The 18,263-nt window shown below is 56.8% G+C and overlaps 3 protein-coding genes across 3 annotated transcripts in view; 1 reads left to right on the forward strand and 2 right to left on the reverse strand.

Moving 5' to 3' along the window:
* adamtsl3 (ADAMTS-like 3) overlaps nucleotides 1–8,337 on the reverse strand; it is a 27,219-nt gene extending 18,882 nt beyond the window's left edge. The window contains 2 exon segments of the mRNA XM_057026089.1: nucleotides 1,301–1,417; nucleotides 7,967–8,337. Of these exon segments, the coding sequence (XP_056882069.1) occupies nucleotides 1,301–1,417; nucleotides 7,967–8,020 (171 nt within the window). The 5' untranslated portion in view covers nucleotides 8,021–8,337.
* A 4,992-nt stretch (nucleotides 8,338–13,329) lies between these two features.
* Nucleotides 13,330–15,768, forward strand: LOC130522079 (perilipin-2-like). The gene is given in 9 exon segments (XM_057026083.1): nucleotides 13,330–13,628; nucleotides 13,714–13,912; nucleotides 14,071–14,153; nucleotides 14,228–14,312; nucleotides 14,315–14,479; nucleotides 14,545–14,670; nucleotides 14,673–14,722; nucleotides 14,787–14,870; nucleotides 14,940–15,768. Coding segments are annotated over 9 exon segments (1,206 nt in total). The 5' UTR covers nucleotides 13,330–13,598; the 3' UTR covers nucleotides 15,324–15,768.
* Nucleotides 15,383–17,552, reverse strand: cdca9 (cell division cycle associated 9). The gene is given in 10 exon segments (XM_057026086.1): nucleotides 15,383–15,505; nucleotides 15,574–15,663; nucleotides 15,936–16,017; nucleotides 16,082–16,159; nucleotides 16,235–16,287; nucleotides 16,355–16,474; nucleotides 16,544–16,587; nucleotides 17,234–17,365; nucleotides 17,439–17,483; nucleotides 17,486–17,552. Coding segments are annotated over 10 exon segments (738 nt in total). The 5' UTR covers nucleotides 17,538–17,552; the 3' UTR covers nucleotides 15,383–15,463.
* Between the last annotated feature and the right edge of the window lie 711 nt (nucleotides 17,553–18,263).

Genomic DNA, 18,263 nt, shown 5'->3' on the forward strand with positions numbered 1-18,263 from the left:
TGGATCCGGCCCCCACATCCCGCTCCGCTCCCGCATCAAGACCCTTCATCCCGGTTTCTCCGGGGCTTTGGGAGTTCCAGCTGTCCAAACATGCTACTGGGAATTCCGTCCGAGGTGCCGTCACGGCTGCTGACACGTTCGGCCCGGCAGCAGGAAACCAGGGAGGAAAGAGGTCCCAGATGGATCAACGAGGACAGAACCGGGACAGAGCCGTGACGTCACGCCGCGGCCCAGCAGCGGCCTCTGGCGGCCACCACGCGGGACTGCACCACGAGGACGTCTGGGCTTCAGAACGAGGCGGATCAGGAAGAACCGTCAGGACCAGTAAATGGAGGTTCTGACCCGAACGGGAACACATTCAGAGCCCGCTTCACGAGGATCAAAGGAGAAATCCCTCCTGGGGGGCCGAGGAGGCTCCTGGAGGGACCTCATCAGGGTCTGGGGAGCCCTGGTGCTGTAGTGGGTCACCGTCAGGATCCTGGATCCTCTGGGGACTCCTCAAGGAACATGGACACCTGGAAACCAACCCCCCCCCGAGGCCCCCTGCTGTCCTGGTCCTGGCCCTCTGTCCCGTCTGGACCCAGGCCCACCAGGTCCAGCAGAGGTAGCGAGCCGGAGTTCTGAAGAGAACCCCCTTGTGAAGCACCTAAACGCCCCCTTCCTGGAGGTTCTGGAGCTCCACCAGCAGAACCTGAACCTCAGTCCAGTTTTACCTCAGAAGGTTGAGGATATTCAGGTGGAACCCTGAGGTTCTGATGAGGTTCTGCTGAGGTTCTGGAGTGGTTCTGATGAGGTTCTGCTGTGGTTCTGCTGAGGTTCTGGAGTGGTTCTGATGAGGTTCTGCTGGTTCTGGAGTGATTAACGAGGCCTTTCTGTTTGTATGAAGACAAACCAGGTTTTGGGCCGAACCTTCAGGGTAACGACCCCCCAACGTTTGGATCCAGAACCGTCCCCCGTTCCTGTGCGTTCGTGGGAGCCGGTCCACCTCGGGGTGCCAGAACACCTCTCCCTTCCCGTGACGGACCAGTCCAGGTCACCCCTGGACCCAGCTCGCTCTGGCTCCGCCCCCTCGGGGACGCAAGTCAACACAGAACCAGGACCCAAGAGACCCGGCGGACGGCGGCACCGCCAGAACTCCGATCCTCCGGTCGTTTGAGTCGCCAGCGAGGTCGTAAACGGCGCCGTTGCTAGTTGGACCGGCGAGATTAGCCCCGCTAATTAGCCGCTACCGCTAGCTGCTACGAGGAGCAAGGAGTGTGTGTGTGTGTGTGTGAGAGCTTACAGGTGTGGGGGCACTTACAGGGTCCTCGGGTCTCTGGCCCACCTCGGGGGGGTTCTCCTCTGGGAGGCGGTCCCGCCGGCTCAGGGCGAACTCCCTGATGAAGACCGCTCCCCCGTCGTTGGCCCGCACGGCGACCTGGAGACAGATGACCTTGAATTGACCTTCACACGTGACCACACCCCCCCCAGGAGGGCGGTTCTGGAGGACGCCCTCAGCCACTCTGACCCGGGTCGTCCCGGTTCTGAGGACGTTCAGAGCCTCTTCACTTTCACGGGGATTTGGAGATTTTAGCATCGTTGCTAAGCAACCGTAGCAAAACAGCGGCTCTGAGGGAGCCAGAAGAGGCCGTTTAAACCGCCCATCCCATAATTTACGACTCTGGATGGGACAGATAAAAGGAGGCGGAGCCTTTAGCATAAATGCTGCTTCACATCTGGTTCCTGTCCTGAGGGCCACAGGTTAGCAGAGCTAGCATGTTAGCATGAAACTGCTCCCAGTGGGTGTGTGTGTGTGTGTGTGTGTGTGTGTGTGTGTGTGTGTGTGTGTGTGTCTTCTTCTGGAACACGTGTTGCATGCTGGGAACTCACGTTCATCCATCTGTGACGACGTCGCTTTGGTGACGTCTACTGGTGAGACCAGAACCAGAAGATTGGACCCACACACACCGAGACGTAGCTGTGGCGCTAACGGAGACGTAGCTGTGGCGCTAACGGAGATGTAGCCGCGGTGCTAACGGAGACGTAGCTGCAGCGCTAACAGAAACGTCAGCGGTTTCCTCACTCGCTAACGACGGCTATTATATTTAACGTGAGGTTTTAACGAGGCCTTTAAACAGGTTCTGACAGCCGCAGCTGCTGGAACGACCGCGGAATCAAACCCGTTTTTATGACGTTGAAGCCATAAATACCGTTAACCGCGGCGTAGCTAGTTGCTGTCCGCTGAAAACACGAGCGCAGCGACTGTCCGCAACCATTTATGGAGCGCAGGAGACCCACAAGCAGCCAGCTGAAGCGTTTTCCCACAATGCCACATGTTGCCTTGGCGACTGCGTTGAGGTTAGCAACTGTCGACGTTTGGTGCCGTTATTTCGTAGAAGGCCGACCGCTAGCGTCAGGCTAACTGTCGGCTGCAGTGGCTGGTTTCAGCTAACATGAAGGAAACATGACGTCGCTTTCAGCATTTAGCAACCGTTAGCTTCATAAAGACAACGATCACGAGAAGACGTTAGCTTCCCAACGTCTTGCTGACTCCAGATTAAACAAATCCATCACTTCCTGTGGGCGGGGCTAAAGAGAGACCGACCACGGTCTGTGTTGGCGCGGTGATGAGCGGCCACCGTCGGCGCCTCAGAGGAGCCGTCAGCGGCTAAACATCCATCACCAACGCCGTCACAGCTGAGCTACTTCTGCCGCAGCTGAGGAATTTCTGGCGCTAACAGCTTGTTCACACGGCAGCTAACATGCGCCACAGCCCATTAACATCAGTCACAGCTCAAATAGCTGTCGAGTGCTTGTCATTACTAGCCGAGAGCGCTCCTCCCGCCCAGTGACTCAGCTAATGTAGCACAGCTCGCTAAAACCTGCAGTTTAGGTCTGTGAATGCTAATTCATGCCTTGCAAACATCTGTCCCTACGTCTGTCGGAGCTTCCTGCTAACTAAAGACACATCTGTGCTACTTATCCAACAGATCACTGAAACGCAGCTACATGCTAACCAACAACAGCAACTAGCTCAACTCAACAACTCCCGTCTGTAAAGTGATCCATTGGCCCCACGATTCCCGCTAACTCGCGCTGAAACGGCTGATAGCATCGCGCGGCGGTGTTAGCGAGTGCCCCGTACGCTCATATTAGCGTCGGAGCTGCAGCTGTGCGTCAACGTTCCCTCGCAGCTCTTCGTTAGCTTGATGATCGCTGTTGTTAAGTCGGTAATTAAACTGTCGGTTAAATCGGGACCACCTGGTCGGCCTGATCCCGAGAGCCAGAACCACCACTGGGGAACATCTGTCCGTCCTCATCACGTCCCCTCACACGGGGATCCGGACCGGCAGCTGGTTGGCACCATCAGAACACAATGTTCCGCATGTCGCGGGCCAGCGGGTTCACGCTGCAGATGCTAACGCTACGTTGCGATGATGGACGAGCAGTTTATGGACTCGCCGCCGTGTCCGGCGTCGCCATCACTTCCTGAACCGCAGCGATAAACTGGTGACATTGGGGAATCGGACAAATGGAGCTAAGCTAAGCTAAGCTAACCTGGAAAGTTCTCAGGTGATTTATTCATTCATTCACACGTTAGCGACACAGTTGGTGTCTTCTTGGCTAATCCTTCCCTTTTCCAGGTGGTGCAGTAAGCTAACGTCTCCTGAACACAAGGTGTGTCAACTCAAAAGTCAACATGCTAACAATGCTAACCAGGAAGCTAAAAACATACACAGGTGTTTTTCATTCTTATATTTCTGTCAACGCCCCCAAATTTCAGTCTTTTACATTTGCTGGTTGCTACCAGCTAACGGCGCTAGCAGAAGAATCCTGCTGGACCTGGACAGACCCGGTTGGCTGGACAGCAGCAGGTCCGCGGGCCCGGTAGGATCCGCCGGGTCCTAACAGGAGAACCAGAACCTGTCAGGAGCCGTTCTGCTACCAGCCAGCTAATTAGCTACTTTAAACCCGCTGTGCCGACTTTCAGAAACACTTTTCCTCAACATCCACGGTCGTCTCTGGCTGCGTTACCGTGGAAACACCGCTGCATTCCTGCGTTTCCTGTTCTTCGTTCCCATATTTGCCGGCGTTCTGCGGTTCTGATCTCATCTGGCTGGCACCGCTAATGAACAGCGGCGCTGCCTGCGGCGGCATCTGTAGCGGCCGGCCCGCCGCTCCCTAATCCCGCCGCCATTCCTCAATCACGGGTACATGACTGGGATCCAGCTGCACTCTGGGAACGACGCGGAAAGAATTCCTGACGTTCAGCAGCAACTGTGGGCCGGAAAACTGCCCCAAAACCAGTTAGCTGATGCTAATTTAATCAGTTTGAGAACCAGAACACAAATGGCTGGATTAGCATTTACACACACACACACACACACACACACCACACACACACACACACACACAAGCCCGTGTGTTAGCTGCCTGTTAGCCGCGTGTTTGGGCAGCTGGCAGCAGGTGGGGGAACACCTGGGCAGGTGAGTGCGGATCAACATAATCCTGTTCGTGCTTTATCGCGTCCTCACACACACACACACGCACACACGCACACACGCACACACGCACACACACGCACACACGCACACACACACACGCACACACGCACACACACGCACACACGCGCACACACACACACGCGGCGCCTCCTCTCTTCTCTCCAAACAACCTGTCAGCAAAGCTAACAAGGGCTGGTTCCAGCGTTGGAGGTCGCAGGCAACAATTACCCAGCATTCCTCACTGCAGGGCTGGAAACAACGTCGAGCGACGCATTAAGATGCTAACAGCCTGTGGTCGGTGTTCTGGCAGCTTGTCACGCTAAGCTGTTAGCAGTAGCTCCGGTTGTGGGAGGTAAACTGGGCCGGGTCCCCACTGGTGTCGCCTCTGGTCTGAGACGCGAAGCTAGCAGGTGCTAAAGGGCTAAAGGTGCTACAAAGCTGCGGATCCCAGATAAGTGGCGCCGTTTGCACAGCTGGCGTGTTTGTCGGTGCTAAACTCAGCCCAGCTGTTAGCTAGGTTTGCTACATCGACGGAGCAGTGACCCAAGTTAGCGGCGCACAGCTGCCTGAGATCCTTCCGCTAACCGTTAGCACAGATAGAAACGTGCCTCCCTCCCTACAGTGCTAACAGAGTAACGAGGCCCTGGCGTCCCTCAGGGTGGATGAAGCTGGCGGCCTGCACTTGGCTCCGCCCCCTGCGTCTGTGATGGCGGACAGGTGCTGAGCTGAAGAGAGGAATTATGGGTCAGAGAAGGGACAGAGAGGCCAGCTGGGGGGCAGCAGGGGGCGGGGCTTGTCTGTGTCTGACTGGGTGGCGCTAGCATGAGTTAGCCAAAACACCAGAGCTCAGCGTTGACGCAGCTGGAGCGCACAGGTTCAGCTGACCTTTGACCTTTCACAGCCGGACCCGACAGCCTGACCGTCACAACCTCTGACCCTCCCACACCGATTAGCAGTCACATGCTAACCGAGACGGCCCGGATTAATGCAGCGGAAAGCAGAGTAATCCACCCTCAACGTGACCTCCGTGACCTCGCCCAGAAGGGGGCGGGGCCTCTGCACACTGCCTGCCGTTAGACGGGGCTGCAGGGCGGGGGTCAGAGGTCAGGGCCGCACGCCGCGGCGCCGACATCTGACAGGAGGAAATGAAACAGGGATTTACGCTGCTCAGCGGGGATCGCTAATAACATCAGATAAACGTCAGGAGGACGGACGGCACGCTAGCTGACAGCATTAGCTGCCGGCTAACCGCCTGAGCCGCACCTGGAGGCTACCCGACACCTGACAGATCGTCTTACTCAACATTAGCGGCGTGTTAGCGCAGCGCGGTCGACATCTGCCGCGTGGATCCGGCGCTCGCTCGAACCCGCGCAGGAATATTTGTTGTCAGCTTTGATTAAGCCGCGGCAATTATGGCAGCATTAGCGCTGGGCGAGCGAGTGCAGCTGACAGGGAGGCGAGAGAGGCTGGCATCCCGCCGCCGCAGGCTACAAATTCCAAACCTCTTATGCAAAACAGGCGGGCTGCCAGCTGCACGTGGGCGGAGCCTGACGCTCGCACACAAGCGCTGGAGGGAGTCTCAGCTGGTAAACAACCAGCTTTTAGCTGCCTGTTAGCCTGTCAGCTAACAGCTGCAGAGACAGAAGACACCATCAGGAAGGCAGATGCTAACGTTGTTTAGCATATTGTCAACACATGCTAAGGCTGAAGACATATTTCAGGCCGTTAGCCCACACAACGCCAGGTGATCCTCTGCATTAGCATTGCTGGTGGCTAACATTAGCCAGAAATCAGACTTTGCAGATGTAAAATCAAGCTAAAAGAAGCTGCTTCCTCTGATGATGCTAACGGCTCAGAGCCAGGAATGTCACTCAAACATCCTGTTACATCATCACGCCAAACGTCCCACGGCCGACTGGCTCCGCCCACATCGCAGGAAACCGCTTTGCCGGTCTCAGCGACCGTTCCGCTACGGTCGATGCTAGCAGGGGTGAGACAGAGGAATAAAACGGCTGCTGTTAGCATGCTAACGTTAGCAGGCAGCTATGCAAACGCCTCCTCACGTTGTGTTGATGCTAACTCAGCGCTAAAGTTGCCAAGTGGCTGTTTTATGGCCTGGTGTTGACGGAGGTGACATTCCTGCCGGAGCCGCTCCGGGATCCTTCGGACCAGCTGATCCGGGATCAGCGTCAGGGGTCACCTGCTCGCCACAATCCCAAACATCCCAGCTATGAAGCTCAAAGTGTCCCGATGAGCCGGAAAATGAAAGACGTCAGGTGATGTCACCTCAGGCGGGTCACGTTCCAGAGGTCAGGTGAAGGTCAGGTGAAGGTCGCATGAGCTGGTCACGTGATTGAGAGCCAGCAGAACCTCCGGGCAGGCGCTCCAGAACTGATCCGGCCCGCCACAGACCAGATGTTGGGCTGAACCGGCCTCAGGAGCGCTGCTGCTCCGACCGGGCGTGTTTCAGGGAGCTGACGAGCGTTCTGGGAACCAGCGATCGGACCCGGAAACTCCCCGGAGCCTTCGGAGGAACGTGGACACGAGCAGAAGCGCCCTGAGCTGACGGTAACCACGGCAACAGCCACAAGCCACCGAGCAACACACGAACGCGGCGGGCTCGCCCTGAAACTGGCTCCCAGCCCGCTAGCGTTAGCATCACAGGCCCCGCCCCCAAAAACTGGAGATGCTCATGCTAACTCCATTAGCATGTCCTCACGCCCCTTTTCTCCTGAGGTGATGTGTGCATCTGTGTGTGTGTGTGCGTCTGTGTGTGTGTGTGTCTCTGTGTGTGTGTGTCTGTCTGTCTGTGTGCGTCTGTGTGTGTGTCTCTGTGTGTGTCTGTGTGTGCGTCTGTGTGTGTGTCTGTGTGTGGTGTGTGTGTTGTGTGTGTCTGTCTGTCTGTGTGTGTGTGTGCGTGTGTGTCTGTCTGTGTGTGTGTGTTGTGTGTGTGTGTGGTTGTGTGTGTGTGTGTGTGGTTGTGTGTGTGTGTGTTGTGTGTGTGTGTGTGTGTCTGTCTGTGTGTTGTGTGTGGTGTGTGTGTGCGTGTGTCTCTGTGTGTGTGTGGTGTGTGTCTGTGTGTGCGTGTGTGTGTGGGTGTGTGCGTCTGTGTGTGTGTGTGTTGTGTGTGTGTGTGTCTGTGTGTGTGAGTGAGTGTGTGTCTGTGTGGTGTGTGTGTGTGCGTGTGTGTGTGTGTGTGTGTTGTGTGTGTTGTGTGTGTGTGTGGTGTGTGTGTGTGTGCGTCCTGCTCAGTCCGCGGGGTTAAACTGGTCCCTCGGCTCTGGTTTGGTTCCAGTCGGGCTGAACTGGGCGCAGATTCCGACCAGTTTCAGCTCTGGTTCGTGACCCAATAAACTGGTTTATTCACCCGGAACCAGTCGAACATCAGCGGAGCCTCAAAGTGTCTAAAAGCTCGTAAATGCTTTGATCCCGCTTTGATCCGCGTCCTTTCCATCAATAACGGAAGAAAACAGCAACTTTACCTTCACGCAAGCTGCGACCAGCAGCAGCTTCGGCAGCGCCGAACCTCCGGACATGCTCGGTCCGGTCCGGTCCAACTGGGGGAGAAGTGGGCTCCCGGTCCGGTCCGAACTGCAGGAGAAGTGGGCTCCCGGTCCGGTCCGAACTGGGGGAGAAGTGGGCTCCGGTCCGGTCCGAACTGCAGGAGAAGTGGGCTCCCGGTCCGGTCCGAACTGCAGGAGAAGTGGGCTCCCGGTCCTCTCGGCTCCAGCTGACGCAGCCGGATAAACTCAGCGCAGCAGAGCCGGAGCGGAGGTGACACTTCCCGGCCGCGTCCCCGCGAACACGCTGCTGGATCAGTGGGAGCCGGAGCCAAGAGGAAGCGGAGCTCCCACCTTCCACTCTTAAAGCTACAGGATGCAGCTGCTGCAGCTGCTGCTGTAGCTGCTGCTGCTGCTGCTGCTGCTGCTGTAGTGCTGCTGTAGCTGCTGCTGCTGCTGCTGCTGTGTAGCTGCTGCTGTGCTGCTGCTGCTGTAGCGCTGCTGCTGCTGTAGCTGCTGCTGCTGCTGCTGCTGTAGCTGCTGCTGTAGCTGCTGCTGCTGCTGCTGTAGCTGCTGCTGCTGCTGCTGCTGCTGTAGCTGCTGCTGCTGCGTAGCTGCTGCTGCTGTAGCTGCTGCTGCTGTAGCTGCTGCTGCTGTAGCTGCTGTAGCTGCTGCTGCTGCTGTAGCTGCTGCTGTAGCTGCTGCTGCTGCTGTAGATGCTGCTGTAGCTGCTGCTGTAGCTGATGCTGCTGCTGTAGCTGTAGCTGCTGCTGCTGTAGCTGCTGCTGCTGCTGTAGCTGCTGCTGTAGCTGTAGCTGCTGCTGCTGTAGCTGCTGCTGCTGCTGTAGCTGCTGCTGTAGCTGTAGCTGCTGCTGCTGCTGTAGCTGCTGCTGCTAGCTGCTGCTGCTGCTGCTGTAGCTGCTGCTGCTGTAGCCGCTGCTGCCACTGCTGCTGTAGCTGCTGCTGCTGCTGCTGCTTGTAGCTGCTGCTGCTGCTGTAGCTGCTGCTGCTGCTGTAGCTGCTGCTGCTGTAGCTGCTTGCTGCTGCTGCTGCTGCTGCTGCTGCTGTAGCCGCTGCTGCTGTAGCTGCTGCTGCTGCTGTAGCTGCTGCTGCTGTAGCCGCTGCTGCTGCTGCTGTAGCTGCTGCTGTAGCCGCTGCTGCTGCTGCTGTAGCTGCTGCTGTAGCTGCTGTAGCTGCTGCTGCTGCTGTTGCTGCTGCTGCTGTAGCTGCTGCTGCTGTAGCTGCTGTAGCTGCTGCTGCTGTAGCTGCTGCTGCTGTAGCTGCTGCTGCTGCTGTAGCTGCTGCTGCTGTAGCCGCTGCTGCTGCTGCTGTAGCTGCTGCTGCTGTAGCCGCTGCTGCTGCTGCTGTAGCTGCTGCTGTAGCTGCTGTAGCTGCTTGCTGCTGCTGCTGCTGCTGCTGCTGCTGCTGTTGCTGCTGCTGCTGCTGCTGTAGCTGCTGCTGCTGTAGCTGCTGTAGCTGCTGCTGCTGCTGCTGTAGCTGCTGCTGCTGTAGCTGCTGCTGCTACATTTGCTGCTGCTACTGTAGCTGCTGCTGCGAGCAACAGGTTTCTGATGCTAGCGTCTCATTTTTATCACGTCATTGCCGATGGTGAAGTCGTGGCGCTCCAAAGTGGGCGTGTCCTCAGGGCTGCGCCCGCTAACATCAGGTGACCTTTGACACCGCGTGAGCAGATCGATGTTCCGAGACCTGAAGAATTCGGACTATGTTGGGAAACAAATCTCGGAGGAAGCTAATTAATAAATAGATCAATAAAATCAGGTTCATCCACAATTTAATCTCGGATTTATTTTGATTTCCGAATTGTTTTCCGAATTTTGCTTTGATCTCATTTTATGTCGTTCTTTGGATCCACAAATTCTCATAAAGCTGTTAGCTTGTTTGCTAGGTGGAAGCTCAGGGTCAAAGCCACTGCTAAACCAGCATTTTTATCGTGGCCATTTGTTCGGGATCGGAATTCTGAGGATTTAGCGTGGGCTAATAACGTGTTGGCAGCTGACCTGCTGGCTCTGCTGTGATTGGCTGCTCGGTCAGCCTGGGGTCACATGACAGCACAAACATGCTAGTTTGACCTCACAAGTGCAGAAAGAGCCCCAGTGTGTGGCGTGGGGGCAGGTAGGTGCCCCCATGTGACTGAGCCGCTTGTCTCCGTCGGCCATTTGATCAGCGCCAAAGCGCCGCCTGTCACATGACCAGAGGGGCGACGCCCCCTGAACACCGGGCGGCTTGTTTCGGGGGCTCGCCAGGCCTTCAGGCCAGACGTCACCTGACTGACCCTCCAGACTCCGCCCCCTCTCATGTTTGGGTCCGCGAAGGTGGGCGGGTTCCTCTCAGACGTGTTGTTGCTGTGACGCCCCCTGCTGGTGGCCGGAGGTGCTGCAGGTGTAACGAAGCAAAGGCTGAGCCCACCTGCAGGTCAGAAGGTCACCGATCGCTTCCCCTGCGGATCGATATCACCCACACAGGTGTGATGTGTCCTGGCTGCTGCTCTCTGGCCCAGACCGGCTGGACCGCTCTGGAATGTGGCTCACGTTCCAAGTGTGTGTGTGTGTGTGTGTGTGTGTGTGCGTGTGTGTGTGTGTGTGTGTGTGTGTGTTCCGGGAATGCCAGCCTGGCTGAAGGTAACCCTGCCTGGCCTCTGCGGGGTGCCGCCGTCGGCCGTTCCTGCTCACCGGAGAACCAAACAAGACCGCTGGAGCCAGAACATCTCGGAATTCTGACACCGTTGCCATGACGACCGTGCTTGTGAACACTGAACGGGGTCTGATGTCGGTCAGGTCTCCCGCAGGTGGGTCAGCACACACGCCCATCCTGATGACACAAGGCATTGTGGGTAATGGAACCTGAGGCCAGGGTCCCGCGGGGGGTCTCTGTCCACCTGCCGGTCTCAGGTGTGGTTCTGCCTGCGTCTGTCTGAGTCCAGAGAGGAAGCAGAACCGCAGCGTTCCCACGTTGTTCTTGGCTCCCGTCGGCCCCCGAAGACCAAAGAGAACACGTCCAAAACAAAGACGTTCTCAGAAACACAGGGAACGTTCTCAGGAACACAGGGAACGTTCTCAGGAACACAGGGAACGTTCTCAGGAACACAGGGAACGTTCTCAGGAACACAGGGAACGTTCCCAGGAACACAGGGAACGTTCCCAGGAACACAGGGAATGTCCTCAGGAACACAGGGAATGTTCCCAGGAACACAGGGAACATTCCCAGGAACACAGGGAACGTCCTCAGGAACACAGGGAACGTTCTCAGGAACACAGGGAACGTCCTCACGAACACAGGGAACATTCCCAGGAACACAGGCAACATTCCCAGGAACACAGGGAACGTTCTCAGGAACACAGGGAACGTTCTGAGGAACACAGGGAACGTTCTGAGGAACACAGGGAACGTTCCAGGAACACAGGGAACATTCCCAGGAACACGGGGAACGTTCTGAGGAACACAGGGAACGTTCCCAGGAACACAGGGAACGTTCTCAGGATCACAGGGAACGTTCCCAGGAACACAGGGAATGTCCTCAAGAACACAGGGAACGTCCTCAGGAACACAGGGAACGTTCTCAGGAACACAGGGAACGTTCCCAGGAACACAGGGAACGTTCTCAGGAACACGGGGAACGTTCCCAGGAACACGGGGAACGTTCCAGGAACACGGGGAACGTTCTGAGGAACACAGGGAACGTTCTCAGGACACAGGGAACGTTCTCAGGAACACAGGGAACGTCCCAGGAACACAGGGAACATTCCCAGGAACACAGGCAACATTCCCAGGAACACAGGGAACGTTCTCAGGAACACAGGGAACATTCCCAGGAACACAGGGAACGTCCTCAGGAACCAGGAGAACGTTCCCTGTGTTCCTGAGAACGTTCCCTGTGTTCCTGAGAACGTTCTCAGGAACACAGGGAACGTTCTCAGGAACACAGGGAATGTTCTCCTGGTTCCTGAGTCACGTTCTGCTGCCAAAGTTTCCCTCCGTCGCTCATCTCACGAAACCAGAACGTCCCAAAGACGCCAGGTTAAAAGGAGCTAATGTTCTTGTTGAAGAGCAGCAGCTAGCTTAGCACGAGCACAACCTGAACACACCAGCAGCTGTTAACAGAGCAACAGATGCTAACAGACCAACATGTTGCTAACAGAGCAACAGATGCTAACAGAGCAACAGATTCTAACAGACCAACAGATGCTAACAGAGCAACAGATGCTAACAGACCAACATGTTGCTAACAGAGCAACAGATGCTAACAGACCAACAGATGCTAACAGACCAACAGATGCTAACCAGAGAGCTAAATGCTTTTTCAGTGATCGTTTTACCGTTTAAGCATCCAAAGTCGACCTAAATGACCAGACGACCTTTGACCTGCCACCTGTGGAGCATCTGTAATAACACTGGTTATTAATCACCTTAATAACATGGTTATTGAGGTTATTGAGGCTATTATGGGCTGCTGATCCAGAACTGGGTCCAGTTCCTGAGGTCAGACTGGAAACGCGCGGTGTCTCCCCCTGGCGGCCGTCTCGCGTCACTACAGGCAACAGTTGGGTTTCACAGATGTCTGAGCAGAACCGTGTTGCAATCCGGTTTAATCAGGTGCTTTTGGGTCGGGTCAGAACCTGATTCTGATGTTGACCGAGCTTCAACCTTTGTGCAACACGTTTTTCCTGCTCCCTCCCATCGGATTGACCCGATGATTCCGATTGGACTTTGACTGTGGACTCAGTTGGTTGACGTTGGCACGAGAACATGAACCGGTCAATTTTCAACTGCAACATGCTAACACATGCTAACACATGCTAACACCTGCAGAACAGCTGCCTTTATTAAAAACCTGAACATTAAAGAGTTTATTTCTTTCATGGAGGTCAGACTGGTCATGTGACCCCACAGAACTGAGACTTTTATCACCAAATGAATGTTTTCACCATTTGTTTCTAAAAATTTAGCAAAAACACTTGAAATTTGTTGATTTCGTTGAGAAAATCAGTATATTCTTGGCAATAGACAGCACACCTCACTAGCTAGCATATGCTACATCAAGGTAAATGCTAGCTTTATTTGATGGTTTGAGTGTTTCTGAAGTGTAAATTTAGCATTTTTAAAGGTGTTTTGTGTGGACTTGATCCGCTCACTCAGACTTTACACATTCTACTCGTCCTGTTTGTCGAGTTTAACAGACAAAAAGCGTTTTTGTTTGGTTTGTTTTAAAAAGGGGCCGCGGGGTCGTTCCAGGTGAGCCGTGAGCTCATCCTTAGCTTATCTCCTGTGTTTGACGGTGACTTCACCACTTTTATGACCGGCTGATGTTGTGAAATCGTTAAACTTTATTGTGTCACACCTGGCGGCTGACGTGAACCTTCACCTCGCTCACCTTTGCCCCAGAACACCCCACCGGTGACGTCACCGCCCCGCACTTATCGCGATAATTGGGGATCTATAAATGCGCCGCTGTCAGAAGCGTCCGCAGTTAAATCTGTGACTTTAGTCATCCGAGAGCGGACAAACTACGTTATTCCCGAGTTATTACCGAGTTATTCCCCCATAGAAGAGCCGCTTTGACGGTTTCCGACGACTTTTTGGGTTTCTCGGTCCAAACATGGCAGCAGCGGCGGTTCTTTCCAACCCGGTGAGTTCGTGTGACGCACTTTTTAAAACTTTCCCGGCACAAACCGGAAGTAGTTTGGTTCCGTAACGGCGGTTTGTGCCCGCAGCAGAGCGCGGTGGAGCGGGTCAGCAGCCTCCCCCTGGTGAGCTCCACCTACGGCCTGCTCTCCTCCGTCTACTCCGGAACCAAACACACCCACCGGTACCTGCGCAGCGTGTGCGAGGCGGCCGAGCTGGGCGTCCGCAGCCTGGGCTCGGCCGCCCTGCTCACCGCCGCCCCCATCATCCACCGGCTGGAACCGCAGAGTGAGTCCGGCGACCCGGGTCCGAACCGGGCGGACCCAACTAACCCTCGCACATTCAGGACGGATTAGCTGAAAGTGTCAGAACTCTGAACTAATCAGGGATTAATGTCAGAATTCCGACAACCGGGTCACATCTGAGTCCGTGTTCTGTTGCTGCAGTTGCCGTTGCCAACGACCTGGCCTGTAAAGGTTTGGACCGGATCGAGAAGAGGCTGCCGATTCTTCACCGGCCCTCGGAGCAGGTCCGGCCGGATCCACAGCGACCCCCGTTCGCTTCAGGTCCGGTCTGAAGGTTCTAAGTTCTGCCTCTGCTCAGATTGTGTCCAGTGCCAAAGATGCGGTGTCCAGCGCCAGGGACAGCGTCTCGGACACGCTCAGCACCGCCGTGGAGAGGACCCGCGGGGGGTGCTGGGTGGGATGGACCGGACCCGAGCGGCGGTCAGCGGCAGCATCGGCACCATTCTGGAGAGCCGAGTGGTCCGGCTGGTCAGCAGCGGCGTGGACACGGCGCTGAGCACCTCCGAGAGCCTGGTGGACCAGTACCTGCCGGGGACGGAGGACGAGCAGGGTGAGTCCGGTCCAGGGTCCCTTCAGGGTCCAGAGATTCTGAGCTTCATGGTCGGTTCTGTTCAGAGCTGGAGACCCGAACCCTCCAAGGCTTCGATGCGGCGGCGCCGAGCTACTACGTGCGTCTGGAGTGCCTCTCGACCCGGCTGAGGCAGCGGGCCTACAGCAGAGCCGTGTCCAAGATCCTGGAGGCCGGCGGCGAGGCCGCAGCCTGGTGCCGGAGCTGCAGTCCCCCGCGGACCTGGTCAGTCCTCGCACCTTCACGCTTCAGTCGCAGGTTCTAATCCCAAGAAACCCGTTTGGTCCAGATCCAGTACGGCAGGAAGAGCATCCAGCTGAGCGCTCTGTGGGGGTCCGGCGGTCCAGCCCCGGAGACGGGTCACGACGCCCAGGTAAGGATCGGCCACGCCCCTTTCTGAGGCGCTCCGAGGATCCCAACAGAACTGCTGTGGTCCCCTCAGGTGATGGAGTCCCGGACCCTGGCCCTGGCCCGCTCCCTGACCCAGCAGCTCCAGACCACCTGCCTGGTCCTGGTCTCCAGCCTGCAGGGCCTCCCCACCCACCTCCAGCAGGAGGCGCTGTCCCTCAGCCACTCCGCCTCGCACGCCTACCTGAGCGTCAGCCGGGTCCGACTGGACCGGGTCAGGGAGTCCCTGGACGGGGTCATGGACTACATGGTCAACAACACGCCGCTCAACTGGCTGGTGGGGCCCTTTTATCCCCACATGGTTGCCGTGGAGACGCCGGCCGTGAGCCCCCAGGACCGGCCGGTGGCCCCGCCCCCTGCGGTGGCCCCGCCCCCTCCAGAGGTGTGTGAGGAGGTGGAGCCTCAGGAAGCCTCCTGATCCGGCCACATGGTTCCTGCTCATCTTCACGTGTCAAAGAAATCATCCCAGGAAAACGAGTCTTAATTAATAACTTTATTAGCATGATAATTTGTGTAAAAAAAATAAAGTCTTGATTTCTGGACGATGAAGCTGGCGACTCATTGCTCGGAGCGGCTCCTCGACAGACGCGTCATCAGACTCTGAGGAGCAACGTTCACGCTCGTCTGTCGCTTTAGCTTCAACGTAGCATCGACGGCGAGATGCTTACCGTTAGCTTGTTGATCTGCCGCCAGGTTACATCGTCCAGCGCGTCCAGGTTGATCAGGTCGCCCTTGGTCTCCCCCGAGAACGTGACGGTCTGAAGACAGAACCGTTAGTTGACAGCTGCTCTGAAAGGCGGCTTTAGCGCCACCCGGTGGTGCTGAGACACACACATTAGCTCATTAAATCTTGTGCAAATATCGATCATTTCTAACTGATCTGCACCTTAAACATCCAAACATAAGCAAACTAAGAACCCACTGCAGTGGGCAGAGGGGGCAGTGCATTGTGGGATATGTAGTCCCTGTAATGAGCATCCAAACCTCCACCTGGGACTCAAAGGAAGGCTAACGGCGGCGGTGCCAGTACCTGTCCCTGCGCCGTGGTGATGGAGATGTGAGCAGCTGAGGCCGCCACGGTGCAGTGCAGATCTCCGGTGGAGACCACCGACCTGGAACGAGATCAACCAGTCAGGGGCGCTCGGGACGACCCGACCCCGGCCCCAGAAACCACACCTGAGTTTAGGTTTGATGGGCTCCGCGGTCTTGGGCGTGCGGCTCCGACTCCTTTTGGAGGTGGCCGACAAACTCCTGCTGCAGGGTCACATCAGCATTTTCAGATCAAAGATGGCGATCAAAGACGGCGATCAAAGATGGCCGCCGCCTCACCTGAGCTTCCCGGTGCTGCTGCTGGCCACCAGTGTTTTCGCTGCTCTTCCTGCCTGCTCAGGTTAAACAAAGCCATTTTACACAGTTCACCCCAGAAACCCCTAAAATAGCCCAGGTCACCTTGGAGGTCTTTGCCGACGACCTGTTGGGGGGGGTGGAGGACGAGGACGTGGAAGCCTGCGCGTCGCCCCTCCGACTGGGAACCCTCCGGAGGGACGGCGGCACCAGCTCGGACTCGTTCTGCACAAACACAAACCTGTTACACAAAAACCGCCATAAGGGGGCGCTCAGGCTCCGGACCGGACCGACCTTCAGGGTGATGGACGCCTCAGGTCTGGAGAAGAGGTCCTCCTCTTCGGAAACAAGGATGAGCGTAGTCAGGAGAGGAGAGAACATGAGGAGCAACACCGGGGAGCGGGAGGGAGCAACACCGGGGAGCGGGGGGGAGCAACACCGGGGAGCAACACCGGGGAGCGGGAGGGAGCAGCACCGGGGAGCGGGAGGAGCAACACGGGGAGCGGGAGGAGCAACACCGGGGAGCGGGAGGGAGCAACACCGGGGAACGGGAGGGAGCAACACCGGGGAGCAACACCGGGGAACGGGAGGGAGCAACACCGGGGAGCGGGAGGGAGCAACACCGGGGAACGGGAGGGAGCAACACCGGGGAACGTGAGGAGCAACACCGGGGAGCGGGAGGAGCAACACCGGGGAGCGGGAGGAGCAACACCGGGGAGCAACACCGGGGAGCGGGAGGAGCAACACCGGGGAGCGTGAGGAGCAACACCGGGGAACGGGAGGGAGCAACACCGGGGAGCGGGAGGAGCAACACCGGGGAGCGGGGGGGAGCAACACCGGGGAACGGGGGGGAGCAACACCGGGGAGCAACACCGGGGAGCGGGAGGGAGCAACACCGGGGAACGGGAGGGAGCAACACCGGGGAACGTGAGGAGCAACACCGGGGAACGTGAGCAGCAACACCGGGGAACGTGAGGAACCCACCGCTGATCAGGTCCCCGATCCGGGTGTTGAGCAGGGACGGGGGCATCTTCATCATCTCCACCTTGAACGCCTTGTCTATGGTCACCAACATGTTCTCCATTTTGGCCTCCAGCTCGTTCATGCGCTCCTCAGCTGTGCGGGAACATTTGAGAACCGTGAGAAGGGCGTCGCGAGCGCGTGCAGGTGAGCTGCAGCCGGTTCGGACCTTCTTTCTCCACCTGCTGCAGGAACAGGGCCAGCCTGCCCCGTTCAGCTGCTCTTGGTTCTGGCTCCTTCCTGCCTCCCCGCGCTTATCCACTGGCATCTTTCCGTCGTCTCGCTTCAGCTCGCGCGTCCCGAATCGCTTTTAAAGCACCTGCGAATGTGATGCCCCGCCCACCCGAGGGAGCTTCCGGCGGAAGGCTACTGTTAGCGCACTGTGCTAACTCAATAAATCATTAAAATGACAGCTACGTCTTTCGTTAAAAGTAACGATGTTGATGTGACGTAGATAAAATTCACCGGTTCGCTTTGGTGACGCGGCCTGTGAATGAACGTGTCAAAACAAGATGTTGAAACAAGGATTTTGCTTTAATGTTGGATGTTTAATGAAGAGCTTTTCCTTTCAACCCCGCCCGTGAGTCCAAGTTCGCCACCTGTGACGAATCAGGACCATAACGAGCCCCCTTCATGGTTCCCGGAGTTCCGCTGCCTGCCGCCAGATGGTGGTTCTGATGACGTGCCAGCGTTTTCCTGCAGGCCCGGTTCCGACTCCCCGGTGAATCCCGTCTGTTCCTGACAATAAGGCTGTTCAGTCGAACTCTGGTGTCGCATTTGGGTTCAGCTCCATTTTATGAAATTGAATCAAAACTCTGCGCTCAAAATCGGGTCACGAACTCATTTATTGCAGCACATTAAGTGTCGACATTCAGCTCCGTTTCCACAGGACAGATTTCTTCCATCTAAAGAAACTTCTGTACATCCTCAAATTTACAGTCAGACGACAGACAGACGACAGACAGAAGGGGCAGTTAGTCATCAGAAGGTCATC

This window comes from Takifugu flavidus, chromosome 3 (assembly GCF_003711565.1).
Source record: "Takifugu flavidus isolate HTHZ2018 chromosome 3, ASM371156v2, whole genome shotgun sequence".
Taxonomy (NCBI): domain Eukaryota; kingdom Metazoa; phylum Chordata; class Actinopteri; order Tetraodontiformes; family Tetraodontidae; genus Takifugu; species Takifugu flavidus.